General features: G+C 42.2%; 1 protein-coding gene across 2 annotated transcripts in view; it reads right to left on the bottom strand.

Moving 5' to 3' along the window:
• dyrk1aa (dual-specificity tyrosine-(Y)-phosphorylation regulated kinase 1A, a) overlaps positions 1-21946 on the bottom strand; it is a 46167-nt gene that overhangs the window by 6037 nt on the left and 18184 nt on the right. For both annotated transcript variants that reach the window (XM_084320768.1, XM_084320769.1), the window contains exons 6-10: positions 15312-15598; positions 9939-10085; positions 7171-7311; positions 6766-7069; positions 2344-2468 (exon numbers count right to left, since the gene is read on the bottom strand). In XM_084320768.1, the coding sequence (XP_084176894.1) occupies positions 2344-2468; positions 6766-7069; positions 7171-7311; positions 9939-10085; positions 15312-15598 (1004 nt within the window). The remainder of the gene's footprint in view (positions 1-2343; positions 2469-6765; positions 7070-7170; positions 7312-9938; positions 10086-15311; positions 15599-21946) is intronic.

Raw genomic sequence — 21946 nt, 5'->3', positions numbered from 1 at the left:
GCTCAATTGACATCTCCGCTTGCGTCCCGGACTTCCGGGGAGGATTTCTGTTTGTCCCAAATACATATCGTCCCTCGAGCCCTTATGCTTCGTTCTTAATGTTAAATGAATGTGGCTAGCTAGCTAACAGACACGTAATATTAGTTTAATAATACACGTTACATAATACATGTTAGTTTGTTTAATACTTACTCACACATCCACAAATAGTCGGTGAAGGAAGGGTCTGCCTTTCTTCCCGATTGCGTGAACGTTGCGGAACATTGTAACGTTAGCTAACTGTTTTGCTAGTGTAAACTATGGATGAGTCGGTCGCACTAACCAGTTGAGCTAACGGGTCCTTCTAGTCTAATGTGAGCTATTAACGTTAACGCTCGTTCAGCTGTCAGCTGAGGCAACACGAAGCGCGCGACAGGGCGAAGTGGATGGGCCAATGGAATGAGCACACTGTGCGCACCCAGTCCTCGTGGGAGTTGTAGTATTATGTAGTATCACGTGGATTGACTTAATTATTGCAGATGCCTTTTGTAGACTACAATGTTTTTTTTTTTTCATAGAAAAAAAAGCCACCCGCCACCTTGGCGGGTAGAATTACGGAGTTACCCGCCACTGCCGAATTCTACCCGCATTTGGCGGGTGGCGGGTGTTAATGTCAAGCCCTGGCTGTGATTATGCCATCTAACTGTGGCTGTGGTTATGCCATCTAACTATGGCTGTGGTTATGCCATCTAACTATGGCTGTGGTTATGCCATCTAACTAGGGCTGTGGTTTTGCCATCTAACTAGGGCTGTGGTTATGCCATCTAACTATGGCTGTGGTTATGCCATCTAACTATGGCTGTGGTTATGCCATCTAACTAGGGCTGTGGTTATGCCATCTAACTATGGCTGTGGTTATGTCATCTAACTATGGCTGTGGTTATGCCATCTAACTATGGCTGTGGTTATGCCATCTAACTAGGGCTGTGGTTTTGCCATCTAACTAGGGCTGTGGTTATGCCATCTAACTATGGCTGTGGTTATGCCATCTAACTATGGCTGTGGTTATGCCATCTAACTATGGCTGTGGTTATGCCATCTAACTAGGGCTGTGGTTATGCCATCTAACTATGGCTGTGGTTATGTCATCTAACTATGGCTGTGGTTATGCCATCTAACTATGGCTGTGGTTATGCCATCTAACTATGGCTGTGGTTATGCCATCTAACTAGGGCTGTGGTTATGCCATCTAACTATGGCTGTGGTTATGCCATCTAACTATGGCTGTGGTTATGCCATCTAACTATGGCTGTGGTTATGCCATCTAACTAGGGCTGTGGTTATGCCATCTAACTATGGCTGTGGTTATGCCATCTAACTATGGCTGTGGTTATGCCATCTAACTATGGCTGTGGTTATGCCATCTAACTATGGCTGTGGTTATGCCATCTAACTATGGCTGTGGTTGGTTATGCCATCCAACTATGGCTGTGGTTGGTTATGCCATCTAACTAGGGCTGTGGTTATATGCCATCTAACTATGGCTGTGGTTATGTCATCTAACTATGGCTGTGGTTATGCCATCTAACTAGGGCTGTGGTTATGCCATCTAACTATGGCTGTGGTTATGCCATCTAACTAGGGCTGTGGTTATGCCATCTAACTAGGGCTGTGGTTATGTGGACAAATATGCAGACAATCCTGTTTGTATCTATGTAGACACAACTGAGCATTACAGCATTACAGAAGCTTGCTAAAATAATATAAAAGTGATTTGTATTCCTTAGTTATACATAATACACAGGCGGTGTAGTGTGTGTGTATGTAGATCCCCACGGCCTGGAGGAAAATGTTTACACTTATTTTAAATGTTTACGTAGTGGGAGTGGTTAGGATTAGGGATGGCTTTTTAAACCACTTTAGAACAACCCCCAATAATACACAGATGACCGCATGGGATCTAGCATCAACCTATTGCTATCACGTAAAGTGTTTCACAAGAACGAGTGCAGAAACTAAGGATCCTGCCTTATCCACGTGAAATGCATTTTGGGAACAGAATAATGCTATATTATTTTGTTTAACAATTTGGAGCAAAGATGTCTACCCTCATGCGGTGACCCACGTGGCCCCCTGCCGGGGACACAGGTTTGAAAACCACCGTTCTATACTTTACAAGAAAGTATCACGGTAGAATGATGGACATTTCAGATCTACCATGGTACTGGCCGTGGTAAAAGTCATGTAAAACCCATGGTACCACGTTTGTATTTAAATAATACCGTGGTATAATCCAATTAAAAATGTAATGCTGGAAAATATGCTAAAACATGCTCGGTAAGGGGTGGTTCAGCCATCACTGACCTGTGCACAAAGGTTGTCGCAGTCCATGGCGTGAACGGCAGCACTGTAGTGGCCTCTGCTGCGGCGGTGCTGGTGGGTGGGGTCAGAGCGGGCACGCCCACTGGTACTGGTTCCAGATGAACCTCCTGAAGAACATTAAGTTACAGCAGAATGAAAACCTTCTCTTTCAATCTTGTTGCATTGTTTGACAGAAGGCATGTCAATGTGAAGTGACCTAAGATGTTACAACCGTGAGTATTGTGGACACCTGAGAAATGATCCTCCTGGTTGTCGATGTCAACATACTCAAACCGTTTCTGACAGAGCCAGTCTGCTTCCTGTGATAGATTGCATCATCTAACTGTTACCCTGATTGGCCCGTCAGTCATTCTGTCAGTTGTCAGTAGTTGTAAAGGGCTAGCTAGCGAACAAACAAGTCAATTGTAACTAGTTAACTTCAATTTAGTTAATTTTAGAGGTTTAAAAACATCCCCAGCAACCGTGAGAATTAATTTATCACCTGCTAGCACAGGTTAGCCAATGTTCACACTGGTCCCATGAGTTTGTTGTTTACAATCGAAAGCTTCCTGTATCATGATTAGGGTTGGGTACAGTTCACATTTTAACCGATACGGTACCTGGGAATTGATCCACCGGTACCTTTTTTCTGTGCTTTACTCTCTGTAATAACACACATTTTATTTCAGTAAAACTAAACTTCTCAATTTCAGCATTGTTATCACACCACACAAACTAAAACCCCCTCTACCTCCCTCTCCCAAACAGTTCCACAATTTTTTTTATGTTGCATGATCATGTATACATATATTATGCGTTATAATTTTTTAAGTTTAAATATCAACATTAATTGGCCATCCTCAGTAAATACTATCAAACTCCTCCGACCTCATCTGGTCTTTCCAAAGACCAGAGATGGGACGGGCGCGCGCAGACACAGACACACACACAGGTTTAAAGGTCCTGTGTCTTATAAATGGCCTTTTCCAGTGTTTAGCATTGTTTCCTAGCAATGGGGGATTATATCAATGTGGTCTGTGTCTCTAATTATCATATTGACTCATCAGTCTAGTCTCGAGTTCACGAGATCTTTCCTCACTCAACTAAGCCATTCTGATTTGACTGTTTTGCTGAGGTGAATAAGGCACTGGTTGTAGTCACCGCTAGGGATGGGTACCTTTCACATTTGAACCGATACGATACCGGTACCTGTGAATCGATACCGGTGCCCAACGGTACCTTTTTTCCGTACTTTAGTCTCAAAAAAATTTATTTACCTACCTCAGTCGTGAAAAAAATTATTCAAACTTCAAATAACTACAATTTCGACCGTTTTCTGCTTGCCATTGCTCCGACTGCTTTGTTGTTGAATCAAGTCAAATCCTAGGTAAGCATATATTGTGCGTGTGAACGTTGACATGAAAAGAAAAAAGTTTAAAAAAAAAATAAAAATTGTTCGGTATCTCACTTGAATCGATACTCGGTAGTACCGACGTGTTTCGGTTCGGTACCTCAAAAGTACCGAATTCGGTACCCATCCCTAGTCACCGCCCACAATTCGCTCAACAAGAGAGCAGTGGAATTTAGGGGTGGACGGTATGGTCTAAAATTTATATCACGGTATAATTTGAAGCATAGACGGTAACGGTATATATCGCGGTATCATCGTTTTTGATTAAATTTTTTTTTTAATTTTATATAATTTTTTTTTTTTTTTTTTATATAAAATATATATATTATATAATTAGACTTGTACTTGTATTATCTGCGAGACATCGCCACCACGCAACAAGCTCCACTGTCTGTGTGTACATTAGTAGCCTCTAGCTACGGCCAGGATTCTCCGGAGCTGCAGCTGGACCTATACTCGAGTAGCCTCGAGCTACGGCCAGGATTCACCGGCGCTGCAGCTGGGCCCTAGTATTGGTATAACGTTAAATCACATTCACAAGCCCTCAGCTCGAATACGCATCGAATCAGTGTTATAAGACATTGATATCAGGAGCTATCTGTAGCTACTGCTAGCCGGATATATAACGTTAATACAACGCCTCAGTGAATTATTTAGTTCAATGGGACATTTCGTTTTGAACGGTGAACTAACTTGTGTTAACGTGAGCTAACGGCTAACGGAGCTATCATACACGTCTACTCTCTACTAGACTTGATGGAGCGTTTGTTGATGTCAGGAGCTATCGGTAGCTGGCCGACTAGATACCGTTCGGTTAGACAATGCCTCATCATGTATTAAACTAAAAGTGAATAGTTGACTGGGTCATTTTGTAACGGTAGCTAAGCTAACGTTAGCTCAGGGAGACGTCCCGTCCCACTACTACTAGTAGACCCGTGTTTACATGCGTGCGGGAGGGGCTGGCACGCCCACTGCGCGAAGCCTCCTAAATAACTTTTTCCAGTTCGCACATATCTATTATCTATGACTAATTCTATCTATTTTTAGGGGCAAATGCGAGTGAAATAGTCGCGCTGTGGTTACATGACGTCATTGCTATTTTAGAGCTGCACTACCGGTTACACGGTATAGGCAAAATCCATACCGTAGAGCAAATTCATACCGTTTATACCGTATACCGTTTATACCGTCCACCCCTAGTGGAATTACTTCCTCAAACAGAGGGTGCCGACAGACAGCAGAGAACGAGCGAGCGAGAGAGGGAGAGCGAGAGATAGAGAGGGAGAGAGAGATAGAGAGATAGAGGGAGAGAGAGAGGGGCCGCGGCACAGGAGCGTGTGTAAATGTGTGTGCGCCGCGGGGATGGGTCTTCTCCCCGCAGTCGGGAGCACTCCATATCACTGTCAAAATATCTTTGCGCACGCTCCCACGCGCACGCCCGTATTCCGATCTGTGCAATAACATTCACAGCGGTATATATTGTAATTTGAACCAAGTTACCAATACATTGTCCCGTGGGATTATGCCCCCCGCGGCGAAATTTATTAGTATCCCCCTCAATCTCTCTATCTCTCTCTGTCTGCCAGTCGCAGACTGTGTGGGTGACTGTCACTCAAAGCGCTTATGGGCGGAGCCCAGCACAAACTGCTTGAAATCTTGATGTCGAAAAATTTACTTTTGAGTACTTGATTAAAAATATAAAACAATGAATTTTTTTGAAAAAATCTTTACAGATGTGTTCCATAGACTCACAGGAATTGTGTAAAGTTTCCCAAATAGTGAAAGGAATAGCAATGCATGTCCCCTTTAACACTTTGAGCCAGCAGGGGGTGCCAGAAATAGCGCTTGAGTGCCAGCACTGTAGTCAATGGAAGGGCGAGCACATTTGCGAACAGATAAACTATATCTTAAATTATGGCTATGTGTCTAATACGCCCGTCGCTCATCAATGACTGGTTTTCAGTCAACATTGTCGAAACTGATTGTTTTTTTTTTTAATCGGCACATTTCCATTTTATACCATTTTGAAAAACGCTCGTTTTTTTTAACTTCCAGAAAAAAAAGTGATTCTGCAGGAATCGCGCTTTAGTGGAATACACAAAACACGTTGTCATTTTTCGGCCTATTTATGAATCGTTTTCAAATAAACGCTAGATTATCGATAGTATACGTGTACTTATGCACGCTAGAGAAGCAGGCTGAAAAATCTATTATCTTATTTCCTGATCAGCACACACACACTCACAGCCACACACGCTGAGATATAGGTGAAAAAAACTCTGATTATCCCAAGACTGGTCAAATAGATTCCTTACCTCAGATCAGATGTTCTCCAAAAAGATTATTCCAATTCCTGATCGCCTTTCCAAATATCGATCGCGTTTATTGATCCAACGCTGGGTACTGGAAACACATATTCCACGCTGTTCTGAGGCTTGGCAATGAATGGGATCGTCTCCGGTTACATGCCTGTCAAGTAAAATGTGGATTCCGGACTCTTTTTCCCACATCCATTTCATTCAGTCCAATCCAATGGGTGCAATACCATCCGGAGAGATGATAGGGGGTGGTATTTTCCCTGTTCAAGCTCAGATAGATCCCCACTGGTAACGTGAGGCTAGATTGATGAAAAATGTATGGAAATCGATAATAAAAGAAAAAACAATAAATAATGAGATTTCTTGTTCTTGGCACTCAGCGCATGGCATGAACTAACGAGATTTCTCGTGGCTGGCACTCAAAGTGTTAATGATTTTAGAATATTTCAACTAATGAAGTTAAATGTTTATTAACATCAACTTTCCAGTCATTTTTTATAGTGTAACGTTTGGCTACTTGAGAGAGAGGGACGGGCTCAGCCCCCCCCCCCCCCCACTATTGGAACTCCGTCTTACCAACACAGTTCACTGCCCCCTGGGTGTCTGAGTACCAAGCAATGTTGGTCAACAAGAAACCCCATCCGTGTGGCCTGGACAGACTTCCAGGGCGGAATAGAGAGGCAGTGTGTGACGTACCTGAACTGGACGAGGTGCTGGATGTGGTTCCTGAAGACTGGGAGTGTTCCAGCGCTGGGCTGGTGGACACACTGCTACTGGTGTTGGTCCCCTCGTCGGCAGTCTTCTTGAAGAAGCTGTGCTGCAGGGCGTAGTACGGCTGGATCCGGCTCTTTTGGTCGTAATCCAGCATCCGGAGGATCAGGTCCTTGAACTTTAAGTAGTCGGCCACCGCATGGCCGGACTCGCCGGCTCTCCGTCCTCCCGGACCCCCTGCCTCCACCCCAAGGATGCTGTGGAGCTTGCGGGTACCGGGCAGTTTATACTGCAGCCGGCCAGGAAGAAGAGAATGGATTTAGTACGAAGACAAACGCTTTAGAAACATTTTAATAAAGTATTCTTACAAAAGTTGCCTATTTGACGAACCCGTTTGCCATCTTTGGTCTTCCTCGCGCTCCATGTGCTGTCCGATATTTTCTCAAAGAACTTTCTCGCTTTGGGTGCCTGGTCCAGTATGTGGTTGGGAGGGACACCCAGAACTTCCACTATTTTGTTCATTTGATCCACCTAGAAAACCAAGACACAACAGGAATTAAATATATATCATGGAAACGGCAAAAATGGCAACAATTAATAGTGACATAAAATAAATGTGTAATTAGGGCTGCAACGATTAGTCGACATAATCGACGATGTCGATTATAAAAAATCGTCGACGAGGAATTGTTGCATCGATTAGTCGTTTAAAAAAAATTATTATTATTATTTTTTTTTATTTTTTTTTGCACTACCTATCTTTGTGAAAGTGGCTTCTCAGCTCTGGTCCAGCTGAAGACTTCTTAGCTTAACATAACAGACCGACAGTAAGTTTGGGGGAACTAATGGGATAACTGGGGATGTTGTTTGGTCCTGACAAGAGTCTCAAAGTCTGGGGTGATGGTAGACAAAGCAACTCTGAGGTCATGCTCAATCTGTTCCTCTGCTCTGTCTTCAGCTGGACCAGAGCTGAGAAGCCACTTTCACAAAGATAGGTAGTGCAAAAAAAATTTAATAATAAAAAAAAGAATATAATTTTTTATCTTTTTTTAATATAATTTTTTTTCGATTAGTCGACTAATCAAAAAAATTATCGACAGATTAGTCGACTACCAAAATAGTCATTAGTTGCAGCCCTATGTGTAATATCTCGCTAGATGTTCCCTGTGTTAACACTTCCTTTGGTCAATCCTCCTTCCCATTTGCTGCTCCCAGCTGTTGGAACGAGATGCAAAAATTGACAAAATGATCCCCCTCACTTTTAAGGACTCTATAGTCGTTTACACACACCTGCGACTGTCACCCAGCCTTTTAACTGTAATTTGACTGTTCTGCTTCATGTATTACATACCTTGTCATTTGATTTGGTTGTTTGTTTGATGTTTGTTTTAATTATTCCCCTTACCTCTGTGATGTATACATCATCTGTCTCTTTTCCCTTTTATTTATAATAATAATAATAATAATAATAATAATAATAATAATAATAATAATAATAATAATAATAATAATAATAATAATAATAATAATAATAATAATAATAATAATAATAATAATAATAATAATAATAAAATAAAATAAAATAATAATAATAATAATAATAATAATAATAATAATAATAATAATAATAATAATAATAATAATAATAATAATAACTTTGTTTTATATAGCGCCTTTCATAAGACCCAGGTCGCTTTACATAGGGGGGAAAAAACTAACAAACATGGTAAAATAACAAACATGGTGGACAGACACAACATTCAAAGTGGGAAATTATGGGTTAAAGGCCAAGTTGAAGAGGTGGGTTTTGAGGAGTTTTTTCAGCTCAGAGTTGGGGCATTCCGGAGTTCTGCAGGGAGGGAGTTCCAGACGGTGGGAGCTGCCACGCTGAAAGCTTTGTCCCCAAAGGTCCACAGTCTGGTTCCGGGAATGGAGAGCTGACCAGTGTCTGAGGATCGCGGGGACCATGACTGAGTGAGGTGTGGAGGAGGTCAGTGAGGTACTGAGGTGCCAGAGCATGGAGGGACTTGTAAGTGAGCAGGAGGGTTTTGTAGGTGATGCAGGATTTGATGGGGAGCCAGTGGAGGTGGATGAGGGTGATGTGCTGCCAGGGTTTGGTGCGGGTGAGAACCCTGGCAGCTGTCCAGGGTTTAGCTTGGGACCCCGGACAGGACCCTGTTGCAGTAGTCCAGGCGGGAGGTGACAAAGGCATGGATGAGGGTTTCAGCTGTGGAGTCGGAAAGTGATGGTCGGAGTCTGGAGATGTTTCTGAGGCGATAGAAGGCGGATTTGGTGACGGAACTGACATGGGCTTGATAGGAAAGGGTGGAGTCCAGGATGACGCCCAGGTTGCGGAGCTTTGGGGAAGGGCAGATGGAGGAGCCGTCTATGTCCAGGGTGAGATCTCCAACCTTCCGGAGCAGGGCCTTGGGTGCCACAACCATGAGCTCAGTTTTATTGTTGTTCAGTTTGAGGAGGTTAGATGACATCCAGGTTTTTATTTCGTGGAGGCAGTTAAAAGGGGAGCGTGGGGGGAGCTGGGTTGATGGAGAGGTATAGTTGTGTGTCGTAGGAGTGAAAACTGAGACCATGGCGGCGGATGATCTGACCGAGGGGGAGCATGTAGATGATGAACAGAATTGGGCCAAGTACAGAACCTTGGGGGACATCTTGGTTGACTGGGGCCAGGGTGGAACTGAAATCGCTGATGGTGATAAACTGTGTCCGGGTGGTGAGGTAGGATAGAAACCAGGAGAATGCTGAGCCAGTATTTATGTTTTGTCCCCTTTCCCCGTGATCCTTCGAGGGGACCTTTTGTCCTCTCACCAGGCAGTCATTGTAAATAAGAATTTGTTCTTAATTGACATGCCTGGTTAAATAAAAAAATATATAAATGACATAATCTACACTTAGTGGCCATCGTCAGTGAAAGGTCATAGCATAGCCTATACCGTAAGTGACACAAAAAAAATATAAAAAGGAATATTTGGAAAACAAATTTTTTTAACAAAAAACATGCTTTCTTGCAGGCACGACTCGCCCAATACATTTAGATGTTAGGTTTCTGCCAACGGAGGCGTTGACCTACCTCATTGGAGCCACTGAAGAGAGGCGTTAACCTACCTCATTGGAGCCACTGAAGAGAGGTGTTGACCTACCTCATTGGAGCCACTGAAGAGAGGCTCTCCCGTGTGCATCTCCACCAGGATGCAGCCCAACGACCACACGTCGATGGCCAAGTCATAAGGCATGCCCAGCAACACCTCTGGGGACCGGTAGAACCGACTCTGGATATACTGGTAGATCTAAATGGGAGAGATGGGAGGGGGAATGACTACCACTCTGGTCCAAATATGATTGAGCAGACATGTCCTGAACACACCATGTCATGTGTAATATAAAATGGTTAAAATGTGTACACTCAGATCCTTCTCCCTTAACACTTTGGATGCCAGCGACGCGTTGTCGTTAGTTCATGCCGCCAGTTGAGTGCCGGCAACGCTATATAGCATTTGTTTATCGTAATTTTTTTATTGGCGATTTGAATTCATATTTCATCAATCGAGCCTCACGCTAGTGTTGCAGAGTCTCTCTGAGCTCAATTGGGAAGATACCGCCCCCTATCGTCTCTCCCTGTGGTACTGCACCCCATTAGTTAACTTTATACTGATAAAGAGGGGGGGGGGGCAGTTTCCTCATTTTACTTTTCCGTCAAGCCAACTGAAGAGACCAAGTGATCGCCGGCCATCAGAACAGTGTGGATTATGTATTTCCAGCACCCAACGCTGAATCAATAAACGCGATCGATATTTGGAATGGTGATCAGGAATTGGAATAATCTTTTTGGATAACATCTGATCTGAGGTAAGGAATCTATTTTACCAGTCTTAGGATAATCAGAGCTTTTTTCACAGATATATCAACGTGTCCCATATGTGTGTGTGTGTGTGTGTGTGCGCGCGATCAGGAAATGAGAGAATATACTTTTCAGATCGCTTAAGTACACATATACTATCGATAATCTAGCGTTTATTTGAAAACGATTCATAAATAGGCCGAAAAATGACAACGTTTGTGTATGCCAGAATATTCCAGTAAATGCCGTTTATCACGGAATCTATATATTTTCCTGAAAAACGAGGGCTTTTCAAAATGCTATAAAACGGAAATGAACCGATTAAAAAACAATTCGTTTCGACAATGTTGACTGCAAACAAGTCATTGATAAGCGACGGGCAGATTAGACACATAGCCATAATTTAAGACAGAGATTATGCGTTCACAACGCTATCATTGAAGTGGGTGCTGGCATTTAACCACGTTTTACCATGTTAACCAGTGGCAATCAAAGTGTTAAAGGGGAACTATCTTATAAATGGCCTTTTTGAGTGTTTAGCATTGTTTCCTAGCTATGTGAACTTATATTAATATGATCTATGTCTCAAAATTCTCATATTGGCGCATTCTTCCAATTCCCCTCTCACAATATTCACCCTCACTGAACTGAGTCGTTTGAAAATGTGCCTATATGTGATGTCATATAGTCGCTGCTGCATGTTAATGTTCAGGCGGGGCCGACGGTGCACAGTGGTTTAGGTGGCACCTGCAGCTGCGGCTGCAAAACAGCTCGAAATCTTGAGGTAGAAAAATGCTGTTTTTGAGGACTTGATTAGAAATACAAAACAATGAATAAAAAAAATATATATATTACAGAGGTGTTCCATAGACTCACAGGAATTGTGTAAAAGTGCCCAAATAGTGAAAGAAATAGTCAAATAGTTCCCCTTTAAGGAACTATCGCTGGCTGCGCCAATCGTAAGAAACCACATGTTTATCCCCTCAATGATGGATAAGGCCTTTGACAGTTGGGTTGGAAGTGGAGTGACTACGCTGTCTGACCTCTATATAGACGATAAATGCGACCGCTGCAGACAGGCTCCAGCCACTCTGCTCCACATGTTCTGGACGTGTCCAACCTTCTGGCAAGCCATCTTTGACACCTTCTCTAAGATATTTGGAAAGATAGTAGAGCCATCTCCATATATTGCAATATTTGGAGTGGCCCCAACAGAATCTAGAATGTTGGCCTTCTGTACACTCTTGGCCAGAAGACTAATACTGTTCAAATGGAAAGACCCAGGTCCGCCTGTGTACGGCCACTGGATGAGAGAAGTCATGTATCATATTAAGCTGGAGAAGATCAGGTATACTGTCAGAGGTTGTACCGGAAAATTCCACAATATTTGGGATCCTTTCCTGACTTTCTTTGAAGGTATGGAAGCGGATAATGTGACATTTGACTGGCCCTCCTCGTCTGTCAGCTTTCTCAGCTTCCTATTCTTTTATGTTCTTATTTTTTTTTTCTCTTTCTTTCTCTATCTGCAGAATACAAGAGATGCATATGTTCACTACTGTCTGGTGATTTAAAAGCTAGAAGGAAAAACAATGGTTAAGAAATGCTTTAAGATATTTCCGAATGATTTTGTCTGGTATGGGGTGGGGAGGGGAGGGGGAGGGAGGGATGACCTTACTTTACTTTTTCTTTTCTTTTGGCCCATGTGGGACCGACTGTAAAAATTCAATCTTCAAATAAAAAAACCTTGATCAAAAGAAAAAATGTGTACACTCGTACATTGGGGCCTCATCTGTCAAACTGTTCTTTGACTTTATTCTAGATTCCTTTGTATGATAAGTGAATGAAATGTGTATGAAATGATACCTGTAGCTTTCATACTTTGGGTGATGATAGAAATTGGCTTTAGCTTTTATTGCATCACAGAAAATAAAAGAAAGTTCCAAGTAAAAAGATAAGATGGGGCAAAGATTCAAGCAGTAAACCCACCCTCCAGCCATGAATATGTAAGTGGACAGAAGAAAAACAATAACATTGTGTAAACAGAGTAAACCTAGATCACATCCCCCACATAGCGTAATCCCTTTCCATACACACGTAGGTGTAATAACTACTAACTAGGGATGCTCGATATTGACTTTTTTACAGATACCGATATACCGATATTGTCCAACTCTTAATTTCCGATACCGATATCAACCGATACCGATATATGCAGGGTTTGCCCCCCCAAAAAACGGAATCATTTCAGATAATTAACACTTTGGCTGCCGGAAAACGCCTAAACACGTCATTCCCGGCCATGCTCAAGTTGCCGAAGACGCTTTACAGCGTCTTTAATATCAATATTTCAAAAATCTGGGATCGGATTCATATTTCCCCTCCGCTGGCCTGAGATCCACCAGGAGGACCCACTGAGCTCTCTGGCGGTTCAGGAGCGCCATCTGGTGGCCGATCGGCGCAATCGCTTAACAGGAAGTGCCGTAGAGGTTGTGCTGGTCGGCCGTATTACTTCCGGGCACTCGCTATAGGTCCCGAGGCTCGATCTCGACACACTACATAGCGATCGATTGCCAATAACTCGATAAACAACATGATTTGGACGTATATACCATTATACAAGCTGGAGATGGACCGGGTAAATCGACATCCCATAATGGTAAAATTTCTACTCTACGATGATCGCCCAACGGCGCGCGGAGACTGGGGTGAGTTTTAGCGTGTAAAATTACCGTCTTCGATACTAACTGCTATTATCAACATTTGACCCACATTAGATGATTGGTATAACGCTGCCCACGGAATTATAAACGCCCCCTAGCCCATCCGGTCAACATCAGATGACGTGTAGTAACTTCTAGAAGTACGTCTAGTTGGAATTTTTTATATCGCGCTGATTGCCATAAAACTGTATTGCATCATCAATATAATGTATTTGGGGCTATAGATCACGTTCTGGAGAAAGCTGCAGAAAGAGATGAAAACATACTTATACATTAGACCATACTTTACTATGAATATGTGAATGAAAAAGTTTAACGTTGCTACACAATGAACAATACATATAGGACTTTGAATGGGCCCTAATAATGGCAATGTAGCAATAGAATTTAAAAAGTTATAGCCCTGCAAAGAAGGGGACTTTCTCTATAGACAAATAGAGCCGGCAACCTACGGTTGATAATGAATTTAACCCATGGCAGCCAAAGTGTTAACATTACATATCTCTCTCTTGTTGTGGAATTAACACAACATTATGCATACCTTTGACAATAAATAAAATCAGAATTTGTTCTTACTAGCGTGCCTGGGTAGATAAAGGTTATAGAAATGTAAAAAAACGAATAAAAAACAAATAAAAAAAATTGAAAACAGATACCGATATTTTCCGATATCACATTTTAATGCCAATATCGGCCGATAATATCGGTAGGCCGATAATATCGGACATCCCTAGTAATAACGCTTGTGTGCTCAAAGTCGGTGCTCAGGCCTGCATGCTGCTGCTACTACTACCGTACTTTTCGGACTATAAGCCGCGGCTTTTCCCCCCATTTTTTGACCCTGCGGCTTATATAACGGTGCGGCTAATCTATGGATTTTTACAGCTAATTGGGCGCACTCCCTCAGCTCTGTGACCGTCATATCAGACTCCGAAATCTGCTGCAGCAGTGCACGTCAACCACGTCAACAAGCAATAGTCTAGTGTATGAGCAGCTCAGGGCTCCTCTTTCAACATGCTGCCTACCTACTGTACCCGGCGCTGCTAACTGGCTAACGTTATGAGAGCTAACGTTGCTACCTACTGTACCCGGAGCTGCTAACTGGGAGCTGCTAACTGGCTAACGTTATGAGAGCTAACGTTGCTACCTACTGTACCCGGCGCTGCTAACTGGCTAACGTTATGAGAGCTAACGTTGGTACCTACTGTACCCGGCGCTGCTAACTGGCTAACGTTATGAGAGCTAACGTTGCTACCTACTGTACCCGGCGCTGCTAACTGGCTAACGTTATGAGCTAACGTTGCTACCTACTGTACCCGGCGCTGCTAACTGGCTAACGTTATAAGCTAACGTTGCTACCTACTGTACCCGGCGCTGCTAACTGGCTAACGTTATGAGCTAACGTTGCTACCTACTGTACCCGGCGCTGCTAACTGGCTAACGTTATAAGCTAACATTGCTACCTACTGTACCCGGCGCTGCTAACTGGCTAACGTTATGAGAGCTAACGTTGCTACCTACTGTACCCGGCGCTGCTAACTGGCTAACGTTATGAGAGCTAACGTTGCTACCTACTGTACCCGGCGCTGCTGCTAACTGGCTAACGTTATGAGAGCTAACGTTGCTACCTACTGTACCCGGCGCTGCTAACTGGCTAACGTTATGAGAGCTAACGTTGCTACCTACTGTACCCGGCACTGCTAACTGGCTATCGTTCCTGTTTAAACAAAAATGTTAATAAATGGGAGCTTCCTCAAACAGCCATCTCTTTCCCGACAATCCCCTCTGTGCACGAACCCTTACATATGGTAATTAAACATTAAAACACCTGCGGCTTATAGTCCAGTGCGGCTTATATATGTACACATCATTCAATTTAGCTGCTGCGGCTTATATTCAGGTGCAGCTTATAGTGCGAAAAGTACGGTACTACTACATCATCATCCACAGCATACCCTCTGTCCCAGCTGGCAGGAGCTGCCAAAGTCCACGATCTTGATGGCGCTCCTCTTGGGGTTGCAGAGCAGGATGTTCTCCGGCTTCAGGTCACAGTGGATGATGCTGAGCTCGGGCGTGGCCAGGAACAGCAGCGCCGTGCACATCTGCTGCGCAAACTTGCGCGTGAGGTTCAGCGACACGCCGCGGAAGTTGGTGTTGCGCAGCAAGTCGTACAGGTTGTACGACAGCATCTCAAACACCAGACACAGATGGTTCCGGAACATGAAGTGGCGCTTCAGGTGAACTGGTGGGAGGAAGAGGAGAGAGATGTGAGGAGGAAGGTGAGGAGAAGGTCTGTGGTCAACCTGTAAGTTAAATAATCACATTATACCTCTATGTTAAACACATGATTAATCATGTCTTATTTGGAGTACAGGTCGACTGAAGTATTTTAACGCAGATTTATAAAAGGAAAACTGCATGACAAGAATAGCTTTTGAAATCTTTCCCCCAGTATTGTCTGAACTCCCATCAATAATAATAATAATACAAAATAATACAGAAAACAAAATTCCTAGCTAGACAAGGGAAACTACTGGACCAGGCAACACTTAAAATGCTAGCGGGCGCATTAGTACAGAGTCACTTTGACTATGCTGCCACCTCCTGGTTCAGTGGCGCTCCACAGGTCCTGAAAAATAAACTTCAGACAGCTCAAAACAAATTAATTAGAGTAGTCCTTAAACTACCTCCACGCACTCACCTAGGGCCAACTTTCTTTAGGCAACTAAACTGGCTTCCGGTCAATAAAAGGGTAATTCACATCAAATTAGGTCTCACACACAAGATAGTTCAAAATACAGGTCCGAAATATCTATCTAATTATTTTAATTGATTCCGTGACAATCATTCATACTCCACTAGAAGGAGCAGTACGGATTTTATTCTGCCAAGATTTAACTCCCTAATGGGCACAAATACATTTTTATATTCTGCAGCACTGGAGTGGAACAAGCTTCCAGTGGCCCTGAAAAACATCGAAGAGGGGGGAAGTTTTAGACGTGCCACAAAGAAATGGCTAGCCAGTGAAGTATAGAATAGCCATAGGAAGGAGAGGGTAGGAAGTGCTTTTTTTGTATGGGGTTGCTATTATGTTTTATTCTGTTTTTTATTATGATGATCTTTGTTTTATTATGATGCTCTATGTTTTATTATGATGCTCTATGTTTTATTATGATGCTCTATGTTTTTATTATGATGCTCTGTTTTAGTATGTTTTATTATGATGCTCTATGTTTTATGATGTCTGTCCATGTCCAAAATCAGGGACCATGATGGAAATAAGTGCTTGCACTTTCTCATGTTTTTATCCCTTGGATGCTGTCTTTTACTCCACAATAAAAATCAATCAATAATATGTATCCCTGCATGAATGCATTTAAAAAAGGAAATTCCACTCTGGGTCTTTCTTCGTATTTGTAGAAAAGTTGCTTTACTACAGAATAAAATGAGCTCACAGCCAGCTCTGTGCATTTTGTCAGGCCAGAGACATTTCTGTAACTACTGCACATGGTCCAGCTTCCAGCTTTACAAAGGACTACACTGAGGCGAAAAAAGGCAGGTGTCAAGACAACGCCAGTCAAATGTTGTCACTCCTACCAAACACACTCAAGGAGGGGAGGGTGAGTTTACTTCTGGTTACTCCGTTACCTGGCAAGAGAGAGTGGGAAGCTAATGGAGAGACGACTGAGGTATCAGGAAATACAAATTACCCACCCATTGTAGTTCTTCTAAATTGAGTGAGGGTAGAGCTAGGCATCATCATGGCGTTTACAAATTTAGCAACTTCTGTTTCTGAGCAGAGATCACTTGACCACTCAATCTGGTAAATGAGCTACATGTTACTTCACAGTAGGGATGGGTACCAAACTCTGTACTTTTATGGGTACCGATCGAATCAATCGGTGCCACATTTCGGTACGTAAGACCCGCCCATTTAGAAAATAATCAGAATTCCAATGACGCGCAATTGTCATTTCATAATAAATTAGACAGACCAGCCAGGGTTCCCACGCTAGCCTTGAAAACAAATTCCATGCTACCTCCTGATTTTCCAGGTACCATATTAAGTGATGATCTATAGGCCCCTGAAGCTTACCGCCCCCATCCGCGCCCGCCCTCCCCTCACACACACAACCCAAGGACACCTGACTACTTACTTGATTTAAAAGATGTGCCAGTCAAGTCTACATTGTAAATGCTTAGAGATGATGTCTTATTGATCATATCAATGCATGAAATAATGCAACAAGCTGTAGATGAACAACAATTTATTGAACTGGAACTTTGAAACACATGAGCACTGGGATTGATATATGTTCTCTCTTCCACTCCTCTCCTATCTCATCCTGTCCTCTTCTCTCCACACCTCCCATCTTGTGTCTGCTCCTGTCTTCTCTTCCTACTCTTCTCAACTCTTCTCCACTCTTCTCCCTTTTCCTCTGTCATCCTCTACTCTCTTATCCTCCCCTCTTCTCTTCCTCCTCCCTCTTTCCTTCTGTGCCCTCCTGGCATCCCCCCCCCCTCTCCACCCCTCTTCCTCCTCCTCTTTACAGTCTGAAGATTTGAAACAGAATGTTATTTTGAGTAAAATCATCTCAGTCATCTCCATAAGCTAAAATGGTGTTATGTTTGTCTTTAGGAGGGTGACCAATAAATATTACAATCTTTCATACATCCATAAAGGCTATTGCACATACCTCATTGCTTTAACTTATTGACAGACTCTTGCAGGTAAAAATAAAAAGCAGACTGTATTTACAGTAGATTTCATTCTCGGTTCTTCATGCACGCCTGGTGATACTAAATCCAAATTGAACTCTGCCATTGGAAAGAGTAGATTTGGCCCGATCCATAGTTGGCTATAATAAGGTAATTTATAGGCCTGCTATTATATATTCTATAATAATATTTCAAATTGCATGGGACAGGATGGCAGAATTCAGTACTGTATCTACAAAACCTTCTGTTTAATCATCTTCCCTTTATTCATTTCCTTAGATTTTTTTGTACATGTGATCTCAAGAAGGTGCTGAATGAGCTCAGTGGCAGTTTTTCATGTCTGGTTATTTTTTGCATGGTGTTATTCACTGTCAAAAATGCAAAGATCAAATCATAATTCATATTCTCTTTTGTTTCATCACAATTTAAGCAAGCCTAGTAATAGACACAATATTTCTGACACTGGGAATACATTCACTGAGGTCCATAAATGTCCCTAGATACCAAGAACATGCAAATGGACCTTGTAGAAGTGGAGCAATCTTCCATTTACTTAGGTATGTATTTTTAGACGGATTTTCACAAAATAGGGCAAAACACAGCTACTTACATTTGAAGATAAACTTGTTTCACTGTAGATGTCAAGGCTCCCGTGTTGGCTGGGAAATGCATGTATTTGACCCTTCTATTCAGATCGCAAGTAACGTTTCTGTTATTATTACCAATCCAAAACTATACTTTTAAAGTCCATATCACCAGGTTGCCTGCATCAAATTCCAACATCCAATATACCAGATAGGATGCCAAGAGCATGCTCTACAACATGGGATCATCTATTTCTATCTACAGTAAAAGCTGTTCACATGTAAAGGGTTTTTATAAACTCATCTTAATTCTGTGCTCAATAGTTTCATTTTATTACTATTTTACACATCATCTAATAAAATTTTCCAGGACAACTGTTTCAATTTCCATGTAAGTGTTCACTTTTGCTCAGTTTCCATGACTTTTCCAAACCTGGAAAATGAATAAATAAATTCCATGTTTTCCATGGTTTCCACTCCAGGTACCGTGGGAACCCTCAATCACGCGCAATTGTCATTTCATAATAGACACAGACCAGCCTGTGCAGTGAGCAAACAGGTCCAATGTGTCTAACATGTTTTGCATCCTCACCATTGCTGTATGCCCATGTCGCCGTAAAACCTTAACTAACGTTAGCTGCTAACGCTAACTAAGCTAAAAGGAAACTAAACCTGAAAACTCTCACAGGCACAAGAGAAATCTGTTCTAGTTCAAATAGTGAGGAAAGGGGGGGCCTGTCTCTCTCTCAAGTAGCCAAACGTTACACTATAAAAACTAACTGGAAAGTTGACGTTAACCACATAACCACCCGACGTGCCCGTGCGCACGAAAGTCATGGCACTTTTTTACTGAACATATAAATTACCATTCGAATGATCTATTTGTTGCCATTCGAACGCCACATCACTCGACCAAATCCGTGCACCGGTTCTCGAGTTACATGACGATATGTCATGCGAGCGTCTTTTTACTCATCGCACGTGACCACCCCGGACTCCCGACGCTCCAGAACTGATGGCAAAAATGATTGGTCAGCGTTGTAGCCAATGAGTGTACCTTTCCAATGATACCCCACGTGGGGGGTGCGAATAAGGGATCTAGGTGAAAGTTGACGAGCGAAAAGCAGAAGTCAATCACACTTCAGAATGAACGGCCGTGGATGAGGAAATGGATTTGAGAGCTTTTTTCCCCGCACGGTTTAACCCCGATCTCTCTCAAATACTGAACGGATTTTTATACAATTTGGACCTATACTACATAAGACTTCAGGGATCCTCTGTGTTTTCCAGCTTATACCTATTTTTTTTATAAATTTTTTATATTGAACCCACTACAGAAGAATGTGAGTACACAAGTTCAAGTTCAACTCAAGTTCAGACCTCTGTTACTCTATTTCATTAGCACTAAAAGTGATTTTCCTTTTTTGCATTAGTAACTTCAGAATGTTATCTTTCAAAAGAGACCAGGCTTATGCATGTGCTATAAGTATAAAGCTATGGTTTGCAAAAAAAGTATGCAGTCCTCAAGTTCAAGTAAAAAAAATTGCCACTTTTCTGCCCGCCTGTTAACACTTTCAGCGCCAGCCGTTTTAGCCATCCTTGTACTCATTGTGCCACCGCTGTAAAGGATAGGGATTTTCACTGTGTGTCGCAGTGTTTGCAGGGCTATATCTATATTCTATATTATAGCTATGGAGACAATACTATGGCTCATTTGACATTAACGATCCCTCATTCAACATGTGAAAAATAATAAAGATTTTCATGTATACGTTTGCGTGTTATACCGTGGTGAATATTGTATAGTTTCAGAGTGATCCTGGCTAATTCCTGGTAACTGTTATGGAGCGATGTGAATTTGGCGAAAAGCGTTCGCGTTGCTCGCCTGGACACGCTACTATTTCTAGGTATATAATAGGTATTATGTTTCATCATGAATGCACGTTTCTTTATGCTTTGATCGCCAGTAACGGAATTTGTTTTGAATACTACATACGTTGATCAGCTGGATCGATATGAAATCATTGTACGATCAAGGTGGAATTGACGTCAGATAGTCCTTACCTTTGATCAGGTTTATTCCCAAAAAATATTCCAATTGTCTAATCGCAATTTCCAGTATTGATGTCGATCAGGTGCCTGACATGAAGTGGCACAAGATATGCCTCAAGTGTGCTGAACGCGGTTCGAAGTGATCGGATGAAGCGATTTACTTGGCTTGGTAAAAATTCTCCGCCCGGACGAAAATTAGATGTGACACACAGTGTGAAATAAGGTTTCAAAGGGTGGGCAATACTGCCACCTAGCAGGATGCGGCCGGTATGGCACTCTCGGGATGTCAGAATGATTCCATATGGCAGGGGTGGCCAACCAGTCAGAGACTAAGAGCCACAAAAAAATGACTGTGGTACCACAAAGAGCCACACCATACCAGCGTTTCTCAACCTTTTTTTTCAGTCACGGCACCCTTCATGTGTTTATAGGTCTCACCCTCTGGCCTCTGAAGTTGCTAATGTCTTTTTTATTTGGGCCTCACAGGGTTAAAAGTACCCTGTGAGACCCACGGTTGCAAAATTACAAAATCACTTTTAGCCATTTAAAAAAATAATGTTTATTTAAAAAATGTTAAAGGGGAACTATTTTACTATTTCTTTCACTATTTGGGCACTTTTACACAATTCCTGTGAGTCTATGGAACACCTAGTTTTTTTTTTTTTTTAAATGCATTGTTTTGTATTTCTAATCAAGTACTAAAAACCGCATTTTTCTACCTCAAGATCTTAAGCCGTTTTGAGGCTGGGCTCCAACCACTGTGTGGCCTGGTGGCATCTGCCACATCAACTGCCACATTATTATGCAGCTGAGAAATCTCTGACATCACAGATATGCACATTTTCAGATGACTCAGTTCAGTGAGGGTGAATATTGTGAGAGGAGAATTGGAAGAATTCGCCAATATGAGAATTAGAGACATATATCCTATTAATATAAGTCCACATAGCTAAGAAACAATGGTAAACACTGAAAAAAGCCATTTATAAGATAGTTCCCCTTTAAGCACATGTATAGTCAATTGGTCCTGTTGTTCAGCCTCACAATGCTATTTGATAGTAAATGTGTTTATATGTCCCACCCTCTGGCCTCTGAAGTTGCTAATTTCTTTTTAATTTGGGCCTCACAGTGTTAACCTCTTAAGCCCGAGATATACAGTAAAAGTGTATATTTTCAGCATTATGTTAGTTTACCAATTATTTTAACTGTTATTAGTGAAATATAAGATTATAGAA

This window comes from Notolepis coatsorum (genome assembly GCF_963971535.1).
Source record: "Notolepis coatsorum genome assembly, chromosome: 8".
Classification (NCBI taxonomy): Eukaryota; Metazoa; Chordata; class Actinopteri; order Aulopiformes; family Paralepididae; genus Notolepis; species Notolepis coatsorum.
The sequence above is the reverse complement of the archived record's forward strand: the minus strand, read 5'-3'. Positions and strand labels throughout refer to the sequence as shown.